The sequence below is a fragment of the Phoenix dactylifera genome, chromosome 3 (genome assembly GCF_009389715.1).
Source record: "Phoenix dactylifera cultivar Barhee BC4 chromosome 3, palm_55x_up_171113_PBpolish2nd_filt_p, whole genome shotgun sequence".
Classification (NCBI taxonomy): Eukaryota; Viridiplantae; Streptophyta; class Magnoliopsida; order Arecales; family Arecaceae; genus Phoenix; species Phoenix dactylifera.
The window spans coordinates 157,019-176,469 of NC_052394.1; the positions used below are offsets into that span (position 1 = coordinate 157,019).

The 19,451-nt window shown below is 49.3% G+C and overlaps 2 protein-coding genes across 2 annotated transcripts; one reads left to right on the plus strand and one right to left on the minus strand.

Moving 5' to 3' along the window:
* Positions 1 to 11,464: 11,464 nt before the first annotated feature.
* Positions 11,465 to 15,528, minus strand: LOC103715669 (ribulose bisphosphate carboxylase/oxygenase activase 2, chloroplastic-like). Its single transcript, XM_008803380.4, has 7 exons — positions 15,417 to 15,528; positions 14,533 to 14,852; positions 14,309 to 14,414; positions 14,106 to 14,191; positions 12,866 to 13,338; positions 11,958 to 12,239; positions 11,465 to 11,809 (listed from the first exon to the last, which is right to left on the minus strand). Exons 1-7 carry the CDS (start codon positions 15,459 to 15,461, stop codon positions 11,691 to 11,693), a joined length of 1,431 nt encoding a protein of 476 aa, XP_008801602.2. The 5' UTR covers positions 15,462 to 15,528; the 3' UTR covers positions 11,465 to 11,690.
* A 2,303-nt stretch (positions 15,529 to 17,831) lies between these two features.
* On the plus strand, positions 17,832 to 18,607 carry LOC103715700. Its single transcript, XM_008803427.4, has one exon. The coding sequence runs from the start codon at positions 17,997 to 17,999 to the stop codon at positions 18,369 to 18,371; it is 375 nt and encodes a 124-aa protein (XP_008801649.1). The 5' UTR covers positions 17,832 to 17,996; the 3' UTR covers positions 18,372 to 18,607.
* Positions 18,608 to 19,451: the final 844 nt, after the last annotated feature.

Below are 19,451 nucleotides of genomic sequence, written 5' to 3' on the forward strand. Positions count from 1 at the left end.
AATTTGCCTGAAAATATGAGCTATGGGACCTACTCGGCGCTTACCATTGGAAGGGAAGAGGAATTTTTTCCATAACCGGAATATTGGGGGAGGGGCCAGTTCATCCACTTGGAGAATGGAGTCTCTCTTTCTCTATTTGTCTATGACTCAAAATTCATGTGGTCTGGCCCTACATACATAGCACCAAACGCCAGCCGAATTCAAACGCTGATTTGGTGGTACAAATTGCCGGCTCTCAAACGCTACCTCAGCCCAAGGAAATCTATCTATCTATCTATATATATATATATATATATATATATATATATTATATATATATATATATATATATATATATATATATATATATATATATATATATATATATATATATATATATATATATTGTTACGGGGGAACTTAGCCACCATGCCCCACGTGACCGGCACGCGCGCCCAGGAAGACTACGGCAGCCCCTTGATCCAGCAATCCGACCCCGAGTCGGACATCTTCGGCTCCGCAGCCCGACCCCGAGTCGGCTGCCTCTTGATCCAGCAATCCGACCCCGAGTCGGACATCTTCGGCTCCGCAGCCCGACCCCGAGTCGGACATCTATCGACAACGACAGGCTATTCCCCAGAGGCACGCCGCAGCCTCCTGCTCCACTACTCCCTGCAACGGTTGTATCTGGCGCTGCTCCACGATCCCTTGTAACGGCCGTACAAGGCGGAGCTCCACTACGCCCTGTCATGTCCGTACCCAGCGCTGCCCCACGACGCCCTGTAACGGCCGTGTCAGTGGCAGCTCCATCGTGCCTCACGATGACGAACCCCCCTGAAAGACCCCCCAGCCTGGTATATATGCGGCTGGGGGAAGAAGGGGGGGTAAGCAAGAATTTCCAGAGCATTCTCCTACTTGCTACTATTATCTCTCCTCCTCCTCCAATCTCCTCTGACTTGATCGTCGGAGGGCCCCCACTACCCCAGTGGTGGTGCGAGGCTTGCTTGCAGGTTTCCCGGTGGAAGGTGGAGCGCAATCAACACCAACCAAGGCAACTCAGACGGAATTCCGTTCACACCGTTGTGCCAATCGTTCTCGGTTTGGACCACCAGCAACAGTTGGCGCTAGAGGAAGGGCCCGAATCTCAGAGCGATCGTAATGGCACGGCGAGGTGGTCGTGGAGCTTCCAATGCCTCTGGTCGCGGGGCCTCTCGCGCCTCCGGCCGGGAGGCCGCTGCGTCTCCAACACATTCTCAGCAACACTCCACCGCTCCACCTCCCATTCAGATGGTCGAGAAATTCCAAGGAGCTGGAATTCCGCTAACCTACGGATGTATTACCAGTAGAACGACAATGCCAGAAAGACAGTTCAAAAATGTATAACACTTTTCATTTCAATAATTTCTGGTTACAATGGCGTGCTCGTGTGATTACAAGGAATTCCCAGAGGGGAATTAGGGTGTAAAGAAAGTAAAGAAGAGGTGGAGACTCCGAGGAGCTGAAGATCTGGGATCCCGAAACCTCCATCCGAAGCGGCTGCAATCCCGCCGGAAGTGGGTGCTTCCAACCGGAGGCGCCATCGGCGTCTCACGAAAAAGACGAAGAGCCGGCGCGGATGAAGAAGAAGTGGACGAAGGAGAAGTCCACACTGCTCCTACCCAGAGGCGCCATCCACGCCTCACGAAAAAGACGAGGAGCCGCCACAGAAGAAGCTCCCGCTGCCTCCAGGGGAACGCCACCTCCAAGGGATATTCCGGTCCTCCCCAGTGTTAGGGGAGAGAAGGAATATAAGGGAGAAGAGCATATGGAGGCGCGGTCCCGGATCAAGCGTCTGGTGCGAAGCTCAATCGGGAGGCTGAACTTCAAGGAGGGGAGACGTGATCCCGGATGAAACGCCTAGAGCGGAGTTCCGCCGGGGAGAACCTCCTTGTTGATCCCAGATGAAACGGCTAGTCGGCGGAAGTCGCGAAGGGCGCGCCTCCCGTTCCTTCGATAGGGGTCTCTCAACCATGCGCCGGAGAGGAGGCCCACGATCCATGGCAATCTGAACAGCTCCGGCTTGGCAGGCTCCATCGCACCTGCACCTATATTTATAGCCGAACTGCGGCCCCCCGGTCGTTCCGATGCGGGTGGCTCCAATAAATGCGGGCGCATTGAATCCGGAGCCGATCCGGCTCTCGAGGCGTATCTTCCCGCGATTTCCTAAGCGTCATTCTCCTTAATCGCATTCTTTGTGCAGGACACTCCAGGTGGCCTGTACCCCTAGGTCCACGTATCTCCGCTCGCGCCCAGGCCGCATCCGCCTCGAAGAACGCGCGTATCGCGGCCGCTTAACTGACACTCCTCGCAAGCAGCAACTGGCGATCCGATTTCCCAGGTAACCCCTCAATTAGCATTTAATGCCCATCTGGTGTTCCCCAGGCAACGCTTAGAGAGGAGGAGAAACACGATCGCAGCTGGCCACGGAGAAATCCCGTCGGGCGGCAAGCGACAGGCGCACGACCAGCGAGCGGAATTTCCTGAGGCCTGACAACCCTCGGATGCCAGGCTAACCCGATGATCATCCCGGGAGCAGACTAGCCTGAAGCCCCGACCGGTCGCCTCGGCTTGCGCCAGCCTTGGCCGACCAACGAGCGGAATTTTCCGAGGCTCGGCCCTCGGATGCCAGGCTAACCCGATGATCATCCCGGGAGCAGACTAGCCTAAAGCCCCGACCGGTCGCCTCGGCTTGCGCCAGCCTTGGCCGACCAACGAGCGGAATTTCCCGAGGCTCGGCCCTCGGATGCCAGGCTAACCCGATGATCATCCCGGGAGCAGACTAGCCTGAAGCCCCGACCGGTCGCCTCGGCTTGCGCCAGCCTTGGCCGACCAACGAGCGGAATCTCCTGAGGCTTGGCCCTCGGATGCCAGGCTAACCCGATGATCATCCCGGGAGCAGACTAGCCTGAAGCCCCGACCGGTCGCCTCGGCTTGCGCCAGCCTTGGCCGACCAACGAGCGGAATTTCCCGAGGCTCGGCCCTCGGATGCCAGGCTAACCCGATGATCATCCCGGGAGCAGACTAGCCTGAAGCCCCGACCGGTCGCCTCGGCTTGCGCCAGCCTTGGCCGACCAACGAGCGGAATTTCCCGAGGCTCGGCCCTCGGATGCCAGGCTAACCCGATGATCATCCCGGGAGCAGACTAGCCTGAAGCCCCGACCAGTCGCCTCGGCTTGCGCCAGCCTTGGCCGACCAACGAGCGGAATTTCCCGAGGCTCGGCCCTCGGATGCCAGGCTAACCCGGTGATCATCCCGGGAGCAGACTAGCCTGAAGCCCCGACCGGTCGCCTCGGCTTGCGCCAGCCTTGGCCGACCAACGAGCGGAATTTCCTGAGGCCTGACAACCCTCGGATGCCAGGCTAACCCGATGATCATCCCGGGAGCAGACTAGCCTGAAGCCCCGACCGGTCGCCTCGGCTTGCGCCAGCCTTGGCCGACCAACGAGCGGAATTTCCCGAGGCTCGGCCCTCGGATGCCAGGCTAACCCGATGATCATCCCGGGAGCAGACTAGCCTGAAGCCCCGACCGGTCGCCTCGGCTTGCGTCAGCCTTGGCCGACCAACGAGCGGAATTTCCCGAGGCTCGGCCCTCGGATGCCAGGCTAACCCGATGATCATCCCGGGAGCAGACTAGCCTGAAGCCCCGACCGGTCGCCTCGGCTTGCGCCAGCCTTGGCCGACCAACGAGCGGAATCTCCTGAGGCTTGGCCCTCGGATGCCAGGCTAACCCGATGATCATCCCGGGAGCAGACTAGCCTGAAGCCCCGACCGGTCGCCTCGGCTTGCGCCAGCCTTGGCCGACCAACGAGCGGAATTTCCTGAGGCCCAACCCTCGGATGCCTGGCTTAGCGCCGGAAGAAGTTCCTGAGGCCTAACCCTCGGATGCCTGGCCTAGTGCCGGAAGAATTTCCTGAGGCATAACCCTCGGATGCCTGGCCTAGTGCCGGAAGAATTTCCTGAGGCCCAACCCTCGGATGCCTGGCGTAGCGCCGGAAGAATTTCCTGAGGCATAACCCTCGGATGCCTGGCCTAGTGCCGGAAGAATTTCCTGAGGCATAACCCTCGGATGCCTGGCCTAGTGCCGGAAGAATTTCCTGAGGCCCAACCCTCGGATGCCTGGCTTAGCGCCGGAAGAAGTTCCTGAGGCATAACCCTCGGATGCCTGGCCTAGTGCCGGAAGAATTTCCTGAGGCATAACCCTCGGATGCCTGGCCTAGCGCCAGAAGAATTTCCTGAGGCATAACCCTCGGATGCCTGGCTTAGCGCCGGAAGAAGTTCCTGAGGCCTAACCCTCGGATGCCTGGCCTAGTGCCGGAAGAATTTCCTGAGGCATAACCCTCGGATGCCTGGCCTAGTGCCGGAAGAATTTTCTGAGGCATAACCCTCGGATGCCAGGCTAACCCGATGATCATCCCGGGAGCAGACTAGCCTGAAGCCCCGACCGGTCGCCTCGGCTTGCGCCAGCCTTGGCCGACCAACGAGCGGAATTTCCTGAGGCCTAATCCTCGGATGCCTGGCCTAGCGCCGGAAGAAGTTCCCGAGGCCTAACCCTCGGATGCCTGGCTTAGCGCCGGAAGAAGTTCCTGAGGCCTAACCCTCGGATGCCTGGCCTAGCGCCGGAAGAAGTTCCTGAGGCCTAACCCTCGGATGCCTGGCGTAGCGCCGGAAGAATTCCCTGAGGCCTAACCCTCGGATGCCTGGCCTAGCGCCAGAAGAATTTCCTGAGGCCTAACCCTCGGATGCCTGGCTTAGCGCCGGAAGAAGTTCCTGAGGCCTAACCCTCGGATGCCTGGCTTAGCGCTGGAAGAATTCCCTGAGGCCTAACCCTCAGATACCTGGCCTAGCGCCAGAAGAATTTCAAGAGTCGGGAGTCAGCGAAACGCTACCAAGAGTTAAAAAGAAGAAGGACGAAAGTGAAATGAAGAAACTCTATTTGCATTAACTTTCATTGTTTCAGGGCCGAGACCCATACAACTTGGCAAAACGCCAACACACAAAGAAAAGTACAGAGGGTCAGCTTGGAGGAACCCCCGGGTCGGGAACGCCCGGAACGTCCGCAAGGGGTAGGGAGACGGTTGGAGAATCAGCAGGCAATAGCGCCGAAGGGGAGTCGAGAAGGGAGATTCCACTCAGGTCAATTTCGGGGTACTTAGCCGACACCCTTGCCAGGCCTTCCTCGAAGCCTAAGATGAAGGAGTCGGACCCCACGTCCGACATGTCACGGACGAACTCGTCAGACTGACGATAGGCCTGTACCGCCTCCGACATATCACGAGTGAACTCGGCGGACTGACGATAAGCCTGTACCGCCTGACGCCCGATCTCCGCACTCTTCTCGGCCAGCGCCGCCTCTGCCCGCTCCATAATCTGAGCTTTCGCCTCCAAGACCTTCGCCACAATCCGGTCATCCGCCTCGGAGGAGACCCTCAGCAGATCAGCCTGAGCCTCCTTGTGCTTCGCCTCGGCAGCAATGCGAGCAGCCTCAGCCTCCTCCAGGCGCGAATGAAGCTCCTGGTCGCTCGCGCGGGACTTCTCCAAGGCCGACTCCAATTCGCCCAGCTTGGCTTCAAGAGACCGGGTTCGGTTGCGGGCGTTGTCGGCTGACCGCTGGGCCTTCTCCCACCTCTCCCGGTAGTCGGCAGCCTTCCGGGACTGCTTCTCGGCCCGCTCCTCCGCCTTCTTGATCTCGCCCTCGAGACCCGAGGCGACCTTGAGTTGCTCCTGAGCCTCCAACAGTTGCTTCTCGAGGGTGACGAAGCCGAGTGCCCGCTCTTCGGCCACCTGGAGCCTCATCTCGAGGTCCCTGGTCGTCCTCCCCGCCGCAGCCTGACCTCCCTCCTCTACTGCCTTCAGTTGGCTCTCGGCCCTCGCCAGAAGCCTCGCCTGTTCCTCGTAGCACTCCTCCAGGCGGATCATGTACTGGGCGAGCTAAGAGATAGGAAAAACGAGGGCGTCAGGCGGAGATCAACATAGCCTATAAATGATGAAAGCGACCAAAAGAACACTCACCGACATGAGACAGACGCAGCTGGCAGCCCCAACGTCAGGGACCCTCATCTCCCGGACCCGCCTGCGGTCCTTCTCCAGCAGCACCGTCTCGATGAGGTTTCGGGCGCCGGCGAAAGTGAAGGCCGACCCCGACTTCTCCCCGGAGTCGGACGGTGGTTCTGCAGCCTTACCTTTACCCATCGCTTGGGGAAGAGTCATGCTGACCATGCTCGGGGCGGGGACCGCCCCTGGAATTGACAGGGTCCCGCTCGGCCGGGGCCTCGGCGCGTCCCTCCTCGTATCATCCGGAGCCGACCGAGTCGAAGGCTGGGCTGGGGACCGATCACGTCCGACCCGTCCATCTCGGGCGCGCCCGGGTGATGCCTCCGGAGAAACGGTAGTCTCGGCATCGGAGGGCTGATACAGCGTCAACTCCCGGTCCGCGCCCGCGGCGTCCCCCTGATCGGTGGGTCCGGACCCGTCTGTCGGCGTCGGAGTCGCCTGCCGGCGGGACTTCTTCGCCGGAGGGGCCCCGCTCGGAGGAGCTCATTTCTTCCTCCGGACCGCTTCCAGTAGGGACGTCCTACCGACAGCCGTTGCCTTGTCCGACCGCATGATGTCGTCGATCTCTGCAAAAAGAACGAGATGGTCGGAGGCTGAGAAACTGAAGGAAAGAAGAAACGAAATAGGAGAAAAGAGCTAAAAAAGAAATGGTGGCGGGCTCACGGTCAGCGGGGACCGAGCTCAGACCGACGTTCACCAAGGTATCCTCGGAAATAAGGCGAGCCACCGGGGGGAGCCGGCCCTCGGCAACCAACCCCTTCAAGACGGCGACGCCATCGGATTCCTCCCTCGACAACCTCGATAGGCCAATCGGGGACTTCATCGGCGTCTCCCAGGTAGCCCTGATTCCCCAAGAGGGATCTGCGTCAACGAAAAAGAAGCGCCCCTTCCAGCCGTGAATGGAGGTAGGAGCCTCCTTGACGAGGCCGCACCCTCGCCGCGCCGCAAAGCACCACCACCCTTTGTCCTGGGGGTCCGTAGCATTCCCAAAAGACATTCAGGGTGGCGGAAACCTCGTGCATGCGGCAGAGAACCTGAAAGGCTGTCAGGGCGCGCCATGAGTTCGGCACCAGTTGCGTCGGCGCCACTCTTAAACCCCGAAGCACCTGAACGACTAAGTCCGAGGGGGGAAAGCGAAACCCGGCCTGAAGAATGCCCTCATTGATGGCGACCTTCCCTGGAGGAGGATGGGACATCCTCTCCTCAGGCCCCGGGAGCGTAACATTGCAGACCTCGGGAAGGTGGTATCGAGCCACGAACCTATCTAGGTCTTCAGCGACCAGCTCCGACTTAATGCGGTCTGCTCTCACTTCGCCCATCCCTAATGGCCAGTGAATCTACGGTCAGGACGGGGTCAAGAAGGGGGAAAGGACCGGAACGACTGGAGTACCCTAATACAAAAGGAGAAAGTATGGAGAGCCTTAAATTGAAGAATGGGGCAACTCACCGGAAGAAAAGGAAGAACGGCTCCGAGAGCGTCAAAGGAGGAGCAAGCGAACAGTCCGACGGCAATGACGGCAGCGCAAAGGAGAAACTCGGAGATATCTGTAAAGAGAAAGGCGGACGGAGGAGGGCCCCCGGTTAAATAGGCGGAAAGGTGGGTGACGCCACGGTGACGCCAGAGGACGCCTGGCTGCCGAAGGGTCGCTCGCGCCCCAAAGGCGAATCGACGCCATTAAGGAAGGATGTCCGCCGAAATCCTCAGACTGCCAGGTCAGCAACAACCGCCATACGCCATAAAGTAGGCGGGGAGCTCGAAGCGCGCGCGCCTCTCCGAGGGATGGCGGCAATCACGAAGCATCACTCCCTTCACCCGTTCCCCTTCTGGTTCCAGGCTCGGAAGTGGGGGGCTACTGTTACGGAGAAACTTAGCCACCATGCCCCACGTGACCGGCACGCGCGCCCAGGAAGACTACGGCAGCCCCTTGATCCAGCAATCCGACCCCGAGTCGGACATCTTCGGCTCCGCAGCCCGACCCCGAGTCGGCTGCCCCTTGATCCAGCAATCCGACCCCGAGTCGGACATCTTCGGCTCCGCAGCCCGACCCCGAGTCGGCTGCCCCTTGATCCAGCAATCCGACCCCGAGTCGGACATCTTCGTCTCCGCAGCCCGACCCCGAGTCGGACATCTATCGACAACGACAGGCTATTCCCTAGAGGCACGCCGCAGCCTCCTGCTCCACTACTCCCTGCAACGGTTGTATCTGGCGCTGCTCCACGATCCCCTGTAACGGCCGTACAAGGCGGAGCTCCACTACGCCCTGTCATGTCCGTACCCAGCGCTGCCCCACGACGCCCTGTAACGGCCGTGTCAGTGGCAGCTCCATCGTGCCCCACGATGACGAACCCCCCTGAAAGACCCCCCAGCCTGGTATATATGCGGCTGGGGGAAGAAGGGGGGAGGTAAGCAAGAACTTCCAGAGCATTCTCCTACTTGCTACTATTATCTCTCCTTCTCCTCCAATCTCCTCTGACTTGATCGTCGGAGGGCCCCCACTACCCCAGTGGTGGTGCGAGGCTTGCTTGCAGGTTTCCCGGTGGAAGGTGGAGCGCAATCAATACCAACCAAGGCAACTCAGACGGAATCCCGTTCACACCGCTGTGCCAATCGTTCTCGGTTTGGACCACCAGCAATATATATATATATATATATATATATATATATATATATATATATATATATATATATATATATATATATATATATATATAAAAGTACAATAGAATAACTGTCAGTAGATCTAGAAGCTCCATCTACTGCCATTCTCTATATGCATGTGTCATCTCGAAAGATCTAAGTTTTTTCTTATTCTTTAGTAACTCTGTCCTAGCAAATAGATACTTATCTCTAGAAGTACCAAACCAGATAGCCATCTAGCTATTATTAAAAAATCTTATAGGAAAAGTCTTCGAAACTCTTGTTGCATATGACGTAATTTCTTATGCAATATGTAATTCTGTTATATAAACTATAGCGTCAACCAATTTAATACTGTCAGCTACAATTAGAGCATCAGTCGTACTTCTAATCACAAAGCTAGCCCTATTATACTTATTTTTATTTAAAACACCTGCAATCAATTTTAATATTGAGAAAATTTGATGTGGTTTAAAATGAAATAGATCGTTTATAGGATGGCGGAACCTGGCCCACGTTTTTTTTTTTTTGCTTGTTTTTAATACTCGGATCGCATGGCATGCAGCTTGCAAGACCATAAATCATTCCTGATGTTCCATCAAGAATTCCATCCGGATCTGATCGGTCGAGATCGGGAACATTAAGGGACATTTAATGGACGACCGTGGTAAACCGCCGACGTTTTTTTCGCGGGCGGGACGCAAATACGATGGGAAGAAAACCGGGTCGTCCAGTGGAGACTCGGTGGAGCTCAGCAGTCAACGAAACCGTGCCCGACGGCGACTTTGGCCTTTGGATGCGGGACCCAAAGTGGTTTGATAGCGGACCAAACCGACCCCTTGGGTCAACAAAATCCGCTGCCGTTTCTTCCACGTCCTCGTGATCTCATAGTTTGGACTTGGCGCACCGCTATTCAAAAGGTGGGACTTTAATTATAATATCACCCCTTCAGTGGTTCATGAGACAAATCGCATCTTACATGGATGGAAAGTAAAGATATTATCCATAAGCTACTATTTTTTTGTCAACCGAGTATTCTTCGCAGTCAAATAAATCGATGGTTGTCTCTACTTTTCCACCTAAATATTATTCCCATTAGTGATGATTGGTCGTGTTCCAATCTTTTTGGCGTAAATATAGGGAATCGGGGTATCTCTATTACCCATTTTTACTCTAGAACCGCTCAAGAGTGAGAAAGAAAAAGAAGACCCACTTGTGTGACAGGGGTTAACTTTATTTTTATTTTTGGCCTAGGAATTGGGGTCACCTTTATGACCTCCGATTTGCAAAAATTCTATTTGAATGATTGGACTGAAAATTCTATAGAGTTTGTAGGTTCGACTAGTAAAATTAGTAAAATTATAGGATTACAGATCATGCTCGATCTATATTCATAAATATTTAGGAATAATTTTGGAGTGGGCCGGCTGAATCCCGTAGCTGTAGAAGGAAACCCAATCATTCAGATAGGCCTTAAGACCGTTGAAGAAAAAAACCCACTTAAGGGGCAGTGGTCACCTCTACTATAATTTTTTGGCATGGATGTAGGAGGCAGGAGTCACCTCCATTATTATTATTATTGGCGTAGACGTAGGAGGTAGGGGTCAGCTCTATTACCATTCTTGGTGCAGACGTCGGGAACTGGGCTCACCTCCATTACTCCTGGCCCTACTCCAGACCCACCTAAGAGATAAGAAGAAGACCCGTTTGAGAGGTATGAGTCATGAGTCAACTCTATTACTATTTTTGGCATAGAAGCAGGGACTTGGAGTCACCTCTATTACTCCTGACCCGCTTAAGAGGAGTCCCAATATCAACGTGTGCTAATCTTCATGCACCGCTCGCCGTGTGCAAGATATTTTGCTTGTCCTTCTTGCTTCAGATGATTTCAACCTATAATTATAGTCTCTGGACTATAAAACAGGGGATCGAACAAAGATTAAATAGCGCATGCAAAGGATACCTTGTTCGTGTATATCTAAATTTTAATGCAAGGAAAAATAATGTACACTAAACAAATAACCATAAGATCAAGATTTGACTATGAGGGGATGAATAAAGATTATATAAATTACAAGAGCATCGTAGATTGTAGCCCAAACACATCTGCACAATATATTGAATTTACTGTGAGGGGGATGACCAAGACTTGAGTACTCCTCGATTTTGGTTCATGATTAACTTTAACAAAGGTTTCATATCTTGAAAGTACATTAAGCATATTTCGACTTTTAATGTATGGAAAGAATTGTTAACTGGTAATATCTCATGCATGGGATTTAGATTTTATTTTGAGAGGAAGAACCAAGACTCGATTTCTCTGTTTCGGTCCACATTTCTGAAGATATTTTGGCTATATCCCCTAACATGTCTTTCCAATTATTAAGCATTTTTTGTAAGCTGTATAACCCATTAGTTGGGGAAGAAATCCTGAACTATGGCAATATACGCTGCAGAAAGTTTCATTTTCCCCCTTTTTTTTTACTACTGACGTGCTGCATTCTTCCCACAGCTCGGTTGATGGAGCTATCAAACTGAAACCCAATGTATCGATTTGTTCTTCTCTGCTCGGTACATGGCGACTTGGCGAGACTCCATTCCCACATGCCAACTCTACCTCAATCTTAATGTTCAGCTCTTCCACTCTAATTTCGATAGTCTTATCTCCAACCAATTTACAGTCTTTCAAAATCCAATACGGTTTGGTACGAATGCTTAAGCAGGAGACGTGATAATGCTAGGTTGGTGGTGGTTCATGTCATCGAGTAATATACTAATATTGAGAGAGACTAAAAAAAAAGGACAAGGCAGAAAGAAATTAATCTTTCACTGCCAGTCAGTGGCAACCAGAAACCTTCTACAAAGTGTCGAGAGAACACGTACGCCTATAACAATGCAGTATCTGCTAATACTAATCCTTACATTGCTTGAAGGATAATTCCATATTTCCATCCCAGGATTTCCCCTCGGAGAGAGGACTCGAATCAGCTTGATGTATAGACACAACTTCCATCGTCGCTCCGAGCGGTTGGATCGAAGTTTTTAGCAGCTGGGTCTGTGCAGCCTTCTGGAAGAGGAAGGTTCACTTGCTGAGCTGCTTTGCCTGCACCCAAGGAACAAATATATTAGCCATCTTGCATAAACTCCAGCAACTCTTTCCACAAGAGGATCCTTTCCAAGGCCTAGTGTTAATTATCTTGGAAGCCAGATGCAGACCCTCCCATCAAGGCCTCTAGGATTAAGGTGCTAACCGTAGAAAGATTCAGACTTGATAGCATCTTCATTGGCATCTCCAAGCGCAGCCTCGCTCAAGTACTTGTCAGCCAACTGCACTCTCTTCACGTTCTCCTGCTCCTTCACCAGCATGTTACCGTACTCCATAAGCTTCTCTAGGGTCATCTTAGGTTGCTCAAAGGTTGGCGGTCCTTCACGCGAGTTAACGAGCCTCTTGCCGACCTTTTCAATTCCAATCTCTGCAATCCACTTCCTCACTTCATCATCGTAGACCCTGGCTCGGAGGGCACCAAAAAAGTCTGCATGTTGGCACCAAAATGCGCTGGTTAACATTCTTAATAGAATGATTGCGTTTTTATTGAAGCAAAGCGGCGATTCCGTATTAGCATTTTTTGACGTGACACCACAATAAAAACCAAGTGGCAAACTCTGCTACTAGGGTTGCTATCATTGTCCAACAAGTGAAATTTGGTCACTTAACAAGTTCAGTTCCTTTGCATCGAAAGAAAACGAGTTCGGTTCCAATTTTCTCCTAGTATTTTCTCCTAGTATTTTGAGTTCCTAAAGCATTTTGTTCTGGATTAATTTTCTGCACCATGAAGTACTATGGATGGCCGAAGTTCCTGAGAAGATAAAAATTTTTATGTGGCTTGCTCTGAAGAATTGAAATGGTTTGTTTCACAGGCTTTTAATCACCAATTCCTCAGCTGGAAGTTCTTTAAAAAAGAAGAGACAGCCACAAGACAATCGCCTCTAATATCTCTATCCCTTAACTTTGACCTACTTTGCAGGCAATTCTCTTTGTATATTCTCTTCTTTTGCTTATCAATAAATTTAAGGGGTATGGCAATCATTCCCTCAAGAAAAGAAGAAGAGTTGTGCATGGTTTCATGGCCATGATTATTTAAAATGTTGGCAGGCTTACCAATAGACTGGCCTGGGAAGGCATCAACTAGCTTGACGATGTGCTCCCTGGGAACATTGTCCGTCCTGAATATACCCATGCAGATACCAATTCGATCCTCTCTGGTGGGCGCCCAGTAGAACTTCTCCATCCGGCCGTCACGAATGAGAGGGGCATACAGAGTGGAGAAGTCATTTCCGGTGACGATGATGGGAACACGGGGATTTTCCTGCTTGTTGTACATTCCCGGGAGCTGCACATTCGTCGGGTTGTCGGCGATGTTCATCAGGGTGGCGTTCACCATCTGGTTGTTGACGGTGTATTGGGTGGTGCCACCCATCCTTCCGGCTCCGGCATCCAGATCGTTGATGAAGAGGACGCACATTTTCCCCTTTCTGATGATGTCTGCTGCCTCACGGTATCTTTGCCTGATCAATTTTGCAGGCTCTCCGGCGTTGCCGCTCTCCAATTCTCCGGCACTCATCATAACAGGGCTATAGATGCCGAGCACCAAAACACAATATATTAGATGATGATGAGCTAATTGTGAGAGCCCGTGCAGACGTGTATTTAGTTCCGCATCGGTTATTTATTGGATAGATCTTAAATTTTTATACAGAATCAAACAATCCAAATAATACCTTTTGGTTAGCCATTTTAGATGAGGTTCTAGATTATTACAAATAGTATTAGAGCGAATTCGGCTTGTAGTTTTTGTGGACTAGGGAACACTGCAGCACGGATCCATTGAGGCTAACCACGAGCCGATCGTGGTGTTTGTGATTAGATTTGATGAATGGATTTGAACCTTTAGCCTGACGAGAACATCAGGATTTGAACGAGAAAAGTACGTGAGGATTCGTGTGGGTGTGTGTTTAGTCCCATAATATTGATTATTCGCTGGATAGCAAATACATAATGTGAATTTATTTATCATAATACAAGTTTCACAACGATCCAATTGAGAAGATTTGGGCAAGCATTTCAGGTAGGTAAAAGATTAATTGTCTTGCGCATTAATAAAGAAAGAAAGAAATGAGCCCAAATGACTAATAGGTATAAGCATCATCAGAATTTAAAATGACCCCAGATGTAATTGGCAACAGCAATCCATTCTGAATCAAGAAATGAGGCTGACAAAGTCATTATAGATGCAAAAAGACAGCCAATTTTGATCTTGGTAACACCAATACGAGGCAGTAATTTAACTTTCCCAAAGCTTTTGATTCTCCATGAGGACAGCAAGCGAAGAAAAACTCACTTGATTCCCATCTTGGCGAATACAAGTTCACATTGGAAGGATTTCCCCTGGCCTTTGCCTCCCCAAATACCCAAAATGAGGGGAACCTGTGAGAAACCGCAACAAACATTAATCTCCAACCAACAGCTATCCAGAGAGCTTGAACAGAAACGGTGGTGGATAAGAAACCTGATCAAAGATGAGAAACACATTGAGGGCATTACCTTAATGTTCGGCAGGTTCATGAAATTCTTGGTGATGTGAACAACAAGCTTATCCATGAAAGCAGGAGCAATGTAAAACCCATCCATGGTGTTGTCCAAGTTGTACCTAAAAGCCATTATATATGATTGTATAATTGTCAAGATCAAGCAGTTCCTGCGACATTAACAGAGCATAGACTTCTAGCTGAAATACTCGAATCTTCAAGCTTAGTTTGTTTCCTTACTGGCGGAGACCCTGGCTGATGTACTCATAGGAGCTCAAGACGGGGATGTGAGTTCCATCTCCCATGGGAGCCTGGAAGAGGGAATCGACCAACCCCTTCCCTCTGGTGATATCCTGCTGATCATCAGATATATCATATGCAAGACCTGCCCACCTATCCTTGTCGGTCTGCTTCGTCTCATCGAGGTCGGCAGCCATGACCTTGAAAGTACCAGTGGAGACCCTCCCATGGCTAAAGCTAGAGTTCGCCTTCTTCAAGCTGCTCCCAAAGAATGCCGAGCTAGGGGCCAGATATCCCGAGCCAGAGCCCTGCAAGCTCAACTACACCAACAAAACCAAAACCAAGGTCAACTACTCCAAGCAAACCATAGTTTCCATGCCAAAAACTTAACTAATTCAGGTAATAAACAAGCACCATGTACGCATAAACCAGAAAGAAAATCTAGACAAACAACAACAACAACATGAGTGAAAAAACCCGAAATAGAACCACAGGCATATAGCTAGATTTCCAAGGAATAAGGGAACAGCCAGAGGGGACTAGCTGGTATAGCAATACCGAAGGCCCAGGACGAGCAACATGCAACCCAAGCGGCGGCGACGGAGCAAACTTATTCTTCAAGCCTGGAAGGCCAGCCACTTCAAATGAAATTAAAGAAGCCATGCACTCTCCCACCAAGTCGACCAAGATTGAGCACACCAAGAAAATAATTAAGAAGCCCAAAGTCGACACATAAGATATGAAAGAACAAGGAGAAGATGGATATGGTGTCGAGTTATGGACCCATGCATTTAAAAGAAGAGAGCAAAACAAGAGGCGATGAAACCGATGGGAAGCCACATAGAAGGAAGTGGAGAAAGAGGGAGGGAAAACGAGGGTACTACCGGTACTCTGGTGACAGCTCCAACGGTAGAGACAGCGGCAGCCATCTGGAAACCGAGGAGGGATGGAGGAGACGAATGCGAAGCGTGTGCGCCACCGGGATGCCAAGTTGTTGGAAACCGGAGGCTCTTATATATATGCTGTTGCGGAATGGAGGCGCGGGTTTTGGGTCAAGCTCGTGGGTTTGCGTTGCTTCGGATCCTATGGATTTGGCTTACGAATTCCTAATGGCCACACGCTCGCGATTAGGACGAGTCACACGTGGCGTTCTCCCGGCCGCCAGCAGGCGTTCCGATGAAGCGCGTCCAAAATAGAGCGTTCCGGTAGGTGGTAGCGTCACGGATGATGAAGGATTGTTTGGACTTGGAAACTCTTCTTTACCACCAACTCTTTTTTCAGGGGTTCATCGCCATAGAAAGTATGGCGGGGTGCAGAGAGTTCTCGAGCAGGTTATGGAACGTTGTAGAAGATCGGACTCTACTGGAATTATTCATTCTATTTTTACAAAATTTTTATAGAAAAAATATTTATTTGTTTTTTTCTCAAACGTGATATTAGAGCATAGATTTAAAATTATTTGGAGCTGTAAGTACCAAAGACCTGGACATAAGATCTATGCAAAAAATTTATGTTATATATGCGAGCTAATTATGTCCGGGAAAAATAGTGGTTTTCTGTGTATGTAAACTTATGACATGAAATATTCCTTTTTCTTTGAATGACTTCAATAAATACTTACAAGAAACACGAGACTGCACAAATATTATAAATTGCTTCTTCCCCTAGTCATTATCCTCTTGCTTGCTTTTTTTTTCCAACATTGCAGGACTCACTACAGGGGAAGTGTGAGAAGAGGGAAGGAGGAGCTGGAAGCAATTTATTATCTACATAGAGAGCTATAGATAATCAAAATTTTCATATATTTGTATGGTGCACTCAGAGTAGTTCCAAGATCATTATCCGAAAAATGTCAAATATAAAATTAAATATTATTATTTATTTAATTTATTCCTTTTTTTATAGAAGAAGAAGAAGAAAGAGACTAAGCAGGTAGAAGCCTCCATCAGCCACTAGATTTTATTCATAAGGATATACACAAGAAAAGCACGATAAGATAGGAATGCATATGGGAACTAAGTGAGGAGAACAAAAAATACCAGAGTTATAAGAGACAGGAAGGATTGAAACAAGATATAGCAACTATTACAGAGAAACCGAGAATTCATCATTGGATTAGTAGCCATCATTAGAAGTAAAACTAGAGCTTTCAATAGAAACAAATCCCAACCAAATACGCCAGCGGTATGCCGAAGCCAGGGCACCAAAGCCTTCAATAAAATCACAAAAATTCAATCAAGAGCAAACAACTCAGGAATCAAAAGGCTAATGGATGGAGTGGAATTCTTTAATTTTCTTTCAACTCTGCAGAATCCAAAAAGGTCACTGAAATCACAGAGTAGGGACCAGTCATCAAGTAGTAAGATATTTTCGCCTCTGCAAAAGAAGATGCATCTATTTCATTCATTCCAGAAGCCTCAGGATAAGTGGAATAAGCATAAATATAGCAGATGATGCATATCTTTTGGGAAGGAGTTCCGTACCCACCTAGAGTGGCAGATTTGAAAATTTCTACACCCAGTTAATTTATTATTTTTCATTTTTGCACTGTTACAATGTGGAATATGTGAAATATAAATTTAAGATAAATTTTTTAGTTAGTCTTCAAAATATAGAAAATCTTTTGGCCATGGTCACAATATGGTAGATATAAGATGATACAACCTCTCCAATGAAGGAGATATGGAAGGGTATGATTTAATACTTGATATTTTCTAAAAGATCCTTGAAAAGAACACAAAAGTTCCTACAAAGTTATGGCATACCAATTGCCAATTACATGTACAGAATCTTCTTTACATTTTCCTTAATAAGCATAATATGAAAACCTATGAGAAATTATATTTGGCTTTCCAAAGCTTTTGCTTTTTACATACATACATACACACATACATATATGTACATACATACATATTTATGGTGTATTTATATGCAAAAAAGAAAAAAAATCCCAGAGATAAAAAGCAATGTATTGTAAGAAAATTTATTGCTCTACAATGAAATCCCTTATTGTACTTAACAGATATGGTTGTTCGGAAGAATAACCATTGCATGATTCCGTGTCACCTCAAGGAAATGGAATATTTTCCAAACATTCCTCTCTAACAGCCGTACGTAACAACATACTCCTCAACATCCAGCGACAGCTAATTATTTGCTTGATATTTTGTTTTCATTCGCCACCTTTCAATCTGCCCTTGCTTGCTTGCTGCAGTGGTTACCGTTGGCGCGCGTTTCCCGCGGTTTGACCTTTTCTCTTTAAAAACGGTTGCATCCATCTCCGATTACCTCACGTTTCAGAGCCATTTCCCCACAGCTCTCCTCTCCGCCTTTCATTTCCCACTCCCAAACGCCCTGCCCTCCCCCTCTCGTATAAAGCCAATCCGAACTCCTCCGAGTCTTTTTTTGCATCAAAATAAGAAGGCAAACAATCGTCCGTACGTTTCAGCAGACTTGTTGTCGTCATGGAGATCAAAATCCCAAGAGGAGAATCCAATGCCAAGAAGCCCCCCACCCGGCTCCAGAAGCGCGCCCCTGCGTCCCTCCAGCTCGACCGCAGCATCAACGCCTTCGCCTGGGAGAAGGCCTATTCTTCTCCTACGCCAATTCCCCTGCTGTCGCCGCTCATTCTTTCCCCCACGCCGTTGTTCGAGGCTGATGTGGCCCCGGTCTCGGAGGCAGAGAAGAAAGACGGCGGCGAGTGCGAGGACGAGGAGAGGACGCCGATGCCGCCGCCCGGTGGATGGCGTCACCCGGCTTTGCCGATGGTGATGGTGGAGCCCGCGTCTCTGCTTCCCATGTTTCAGTTCCAATGCGCTCTGGTGCGCAACGTGCAATGACCGCATTATTCTGCTTCAGATTTTTGTGTAGTTGAACTCGATTCATCTCCCTTGTATTCATGGGTGGTATGCTGGGTAAGCAAACTCCACCGATTCAATGTGGCCATCGGTTCGATGCTATAAAACAGAACAAAAATATTTTCAAAATAAATAGCTGTGGAAGTTTGGTGTGGACTTTCTCCTTGCGACCTGTTAAAGGAGGATGATAGCCATTTTTTTTCCTTTTTTTTATTTTATTTTATATTCCCTGTGTGGATTACATGAAGTTGTGTTCACGTCTGCCGTTTGATAATTATTAGCAGATTGCGGAAAGATAAATTTACAGAACAAATTTATCCAAAAGAGGAGATGAAGTTTTTTTTTTTTTTTCACCATCAATGTAGTATCGGTATGCTACCGTCAGTCCTTTTGACTTATTTATGAACAAAATGCTGGCCTGGTATGGATCCGGAGAACAATTTGATGAAAATATACAGAAAACTGAAGATGATTTATATGAATTTTTAAATGAAATTTGAGAGAGGTACTATAATTTAGGGACAGTATTTCGGAAGAAAAAAAAAATCTAAAAAATGCACATCTGAATGTTCACCTTGCACGGAAAGCACCAATTCGTAAGGTGACACACCGTGTACAATATAACCTTGCATTTTCATAAAAATATTCATTAATAAGGAATCCAGTTTTTTGATTACTTTTGGAAATTCTCATGAAGCGCTGAATCAATTTGTTATGATGATCCTAACCAACTGCCTTCCTTCAGCATAGTGGTAGCCTGGTAGGCACCAGGCATCCTGGATGCCCACGCATAAATATCTAATCCATCAGGGTTGCATATTTAAACCATACTTGTGCAGTAGTAGCAGAGGAAAGGAATCCATGCTCTCTGACACCAAGTCTGCAACCAGCCACCCAATCTTGATGCGATTCCTAGGGTGATGCTAGTTCAGAGTGTCTCAGAATTTAAATATATATTCTCGTTCTTATTCATATGATACAGATCCTGCATAGCATAATCAAACTTCAAACCGCATCTGAAATAAGCATGGAGAAAAGCTAGTTTGACCTTTTAACAATCCA

Coding starts and splice junctions, on each gene's coding strand:
- LOC103715669 (XM_008803380.4), bottom strand. CDS start 15,461: ATGGCTGCCGCTGTCTCTACCGTTGGAGCTGTCACCAGAGTACCG. Junction 13,339..14,105: donor TTCGCCAAGATGGGAATCAA/GTGAGTTTTTCT, acceptor CGGCATCTATAG/CCCTGTTATGATGAGTGCCG. Junction 12,240..12,865: donor CTTCCCAGGCCAGTCTATTG/GTAAGCCTGCCA, acceptor GCCAACATGCAG/ACTTTTTTGGTGCCCTCCGA.
- LOC103715700 (XM_008803427.4), top strand. CDS start 17,997: ATGGAGATCAAAATCCCAAGAGGAGAATCCAATGCCAAGAAGCCCCCC.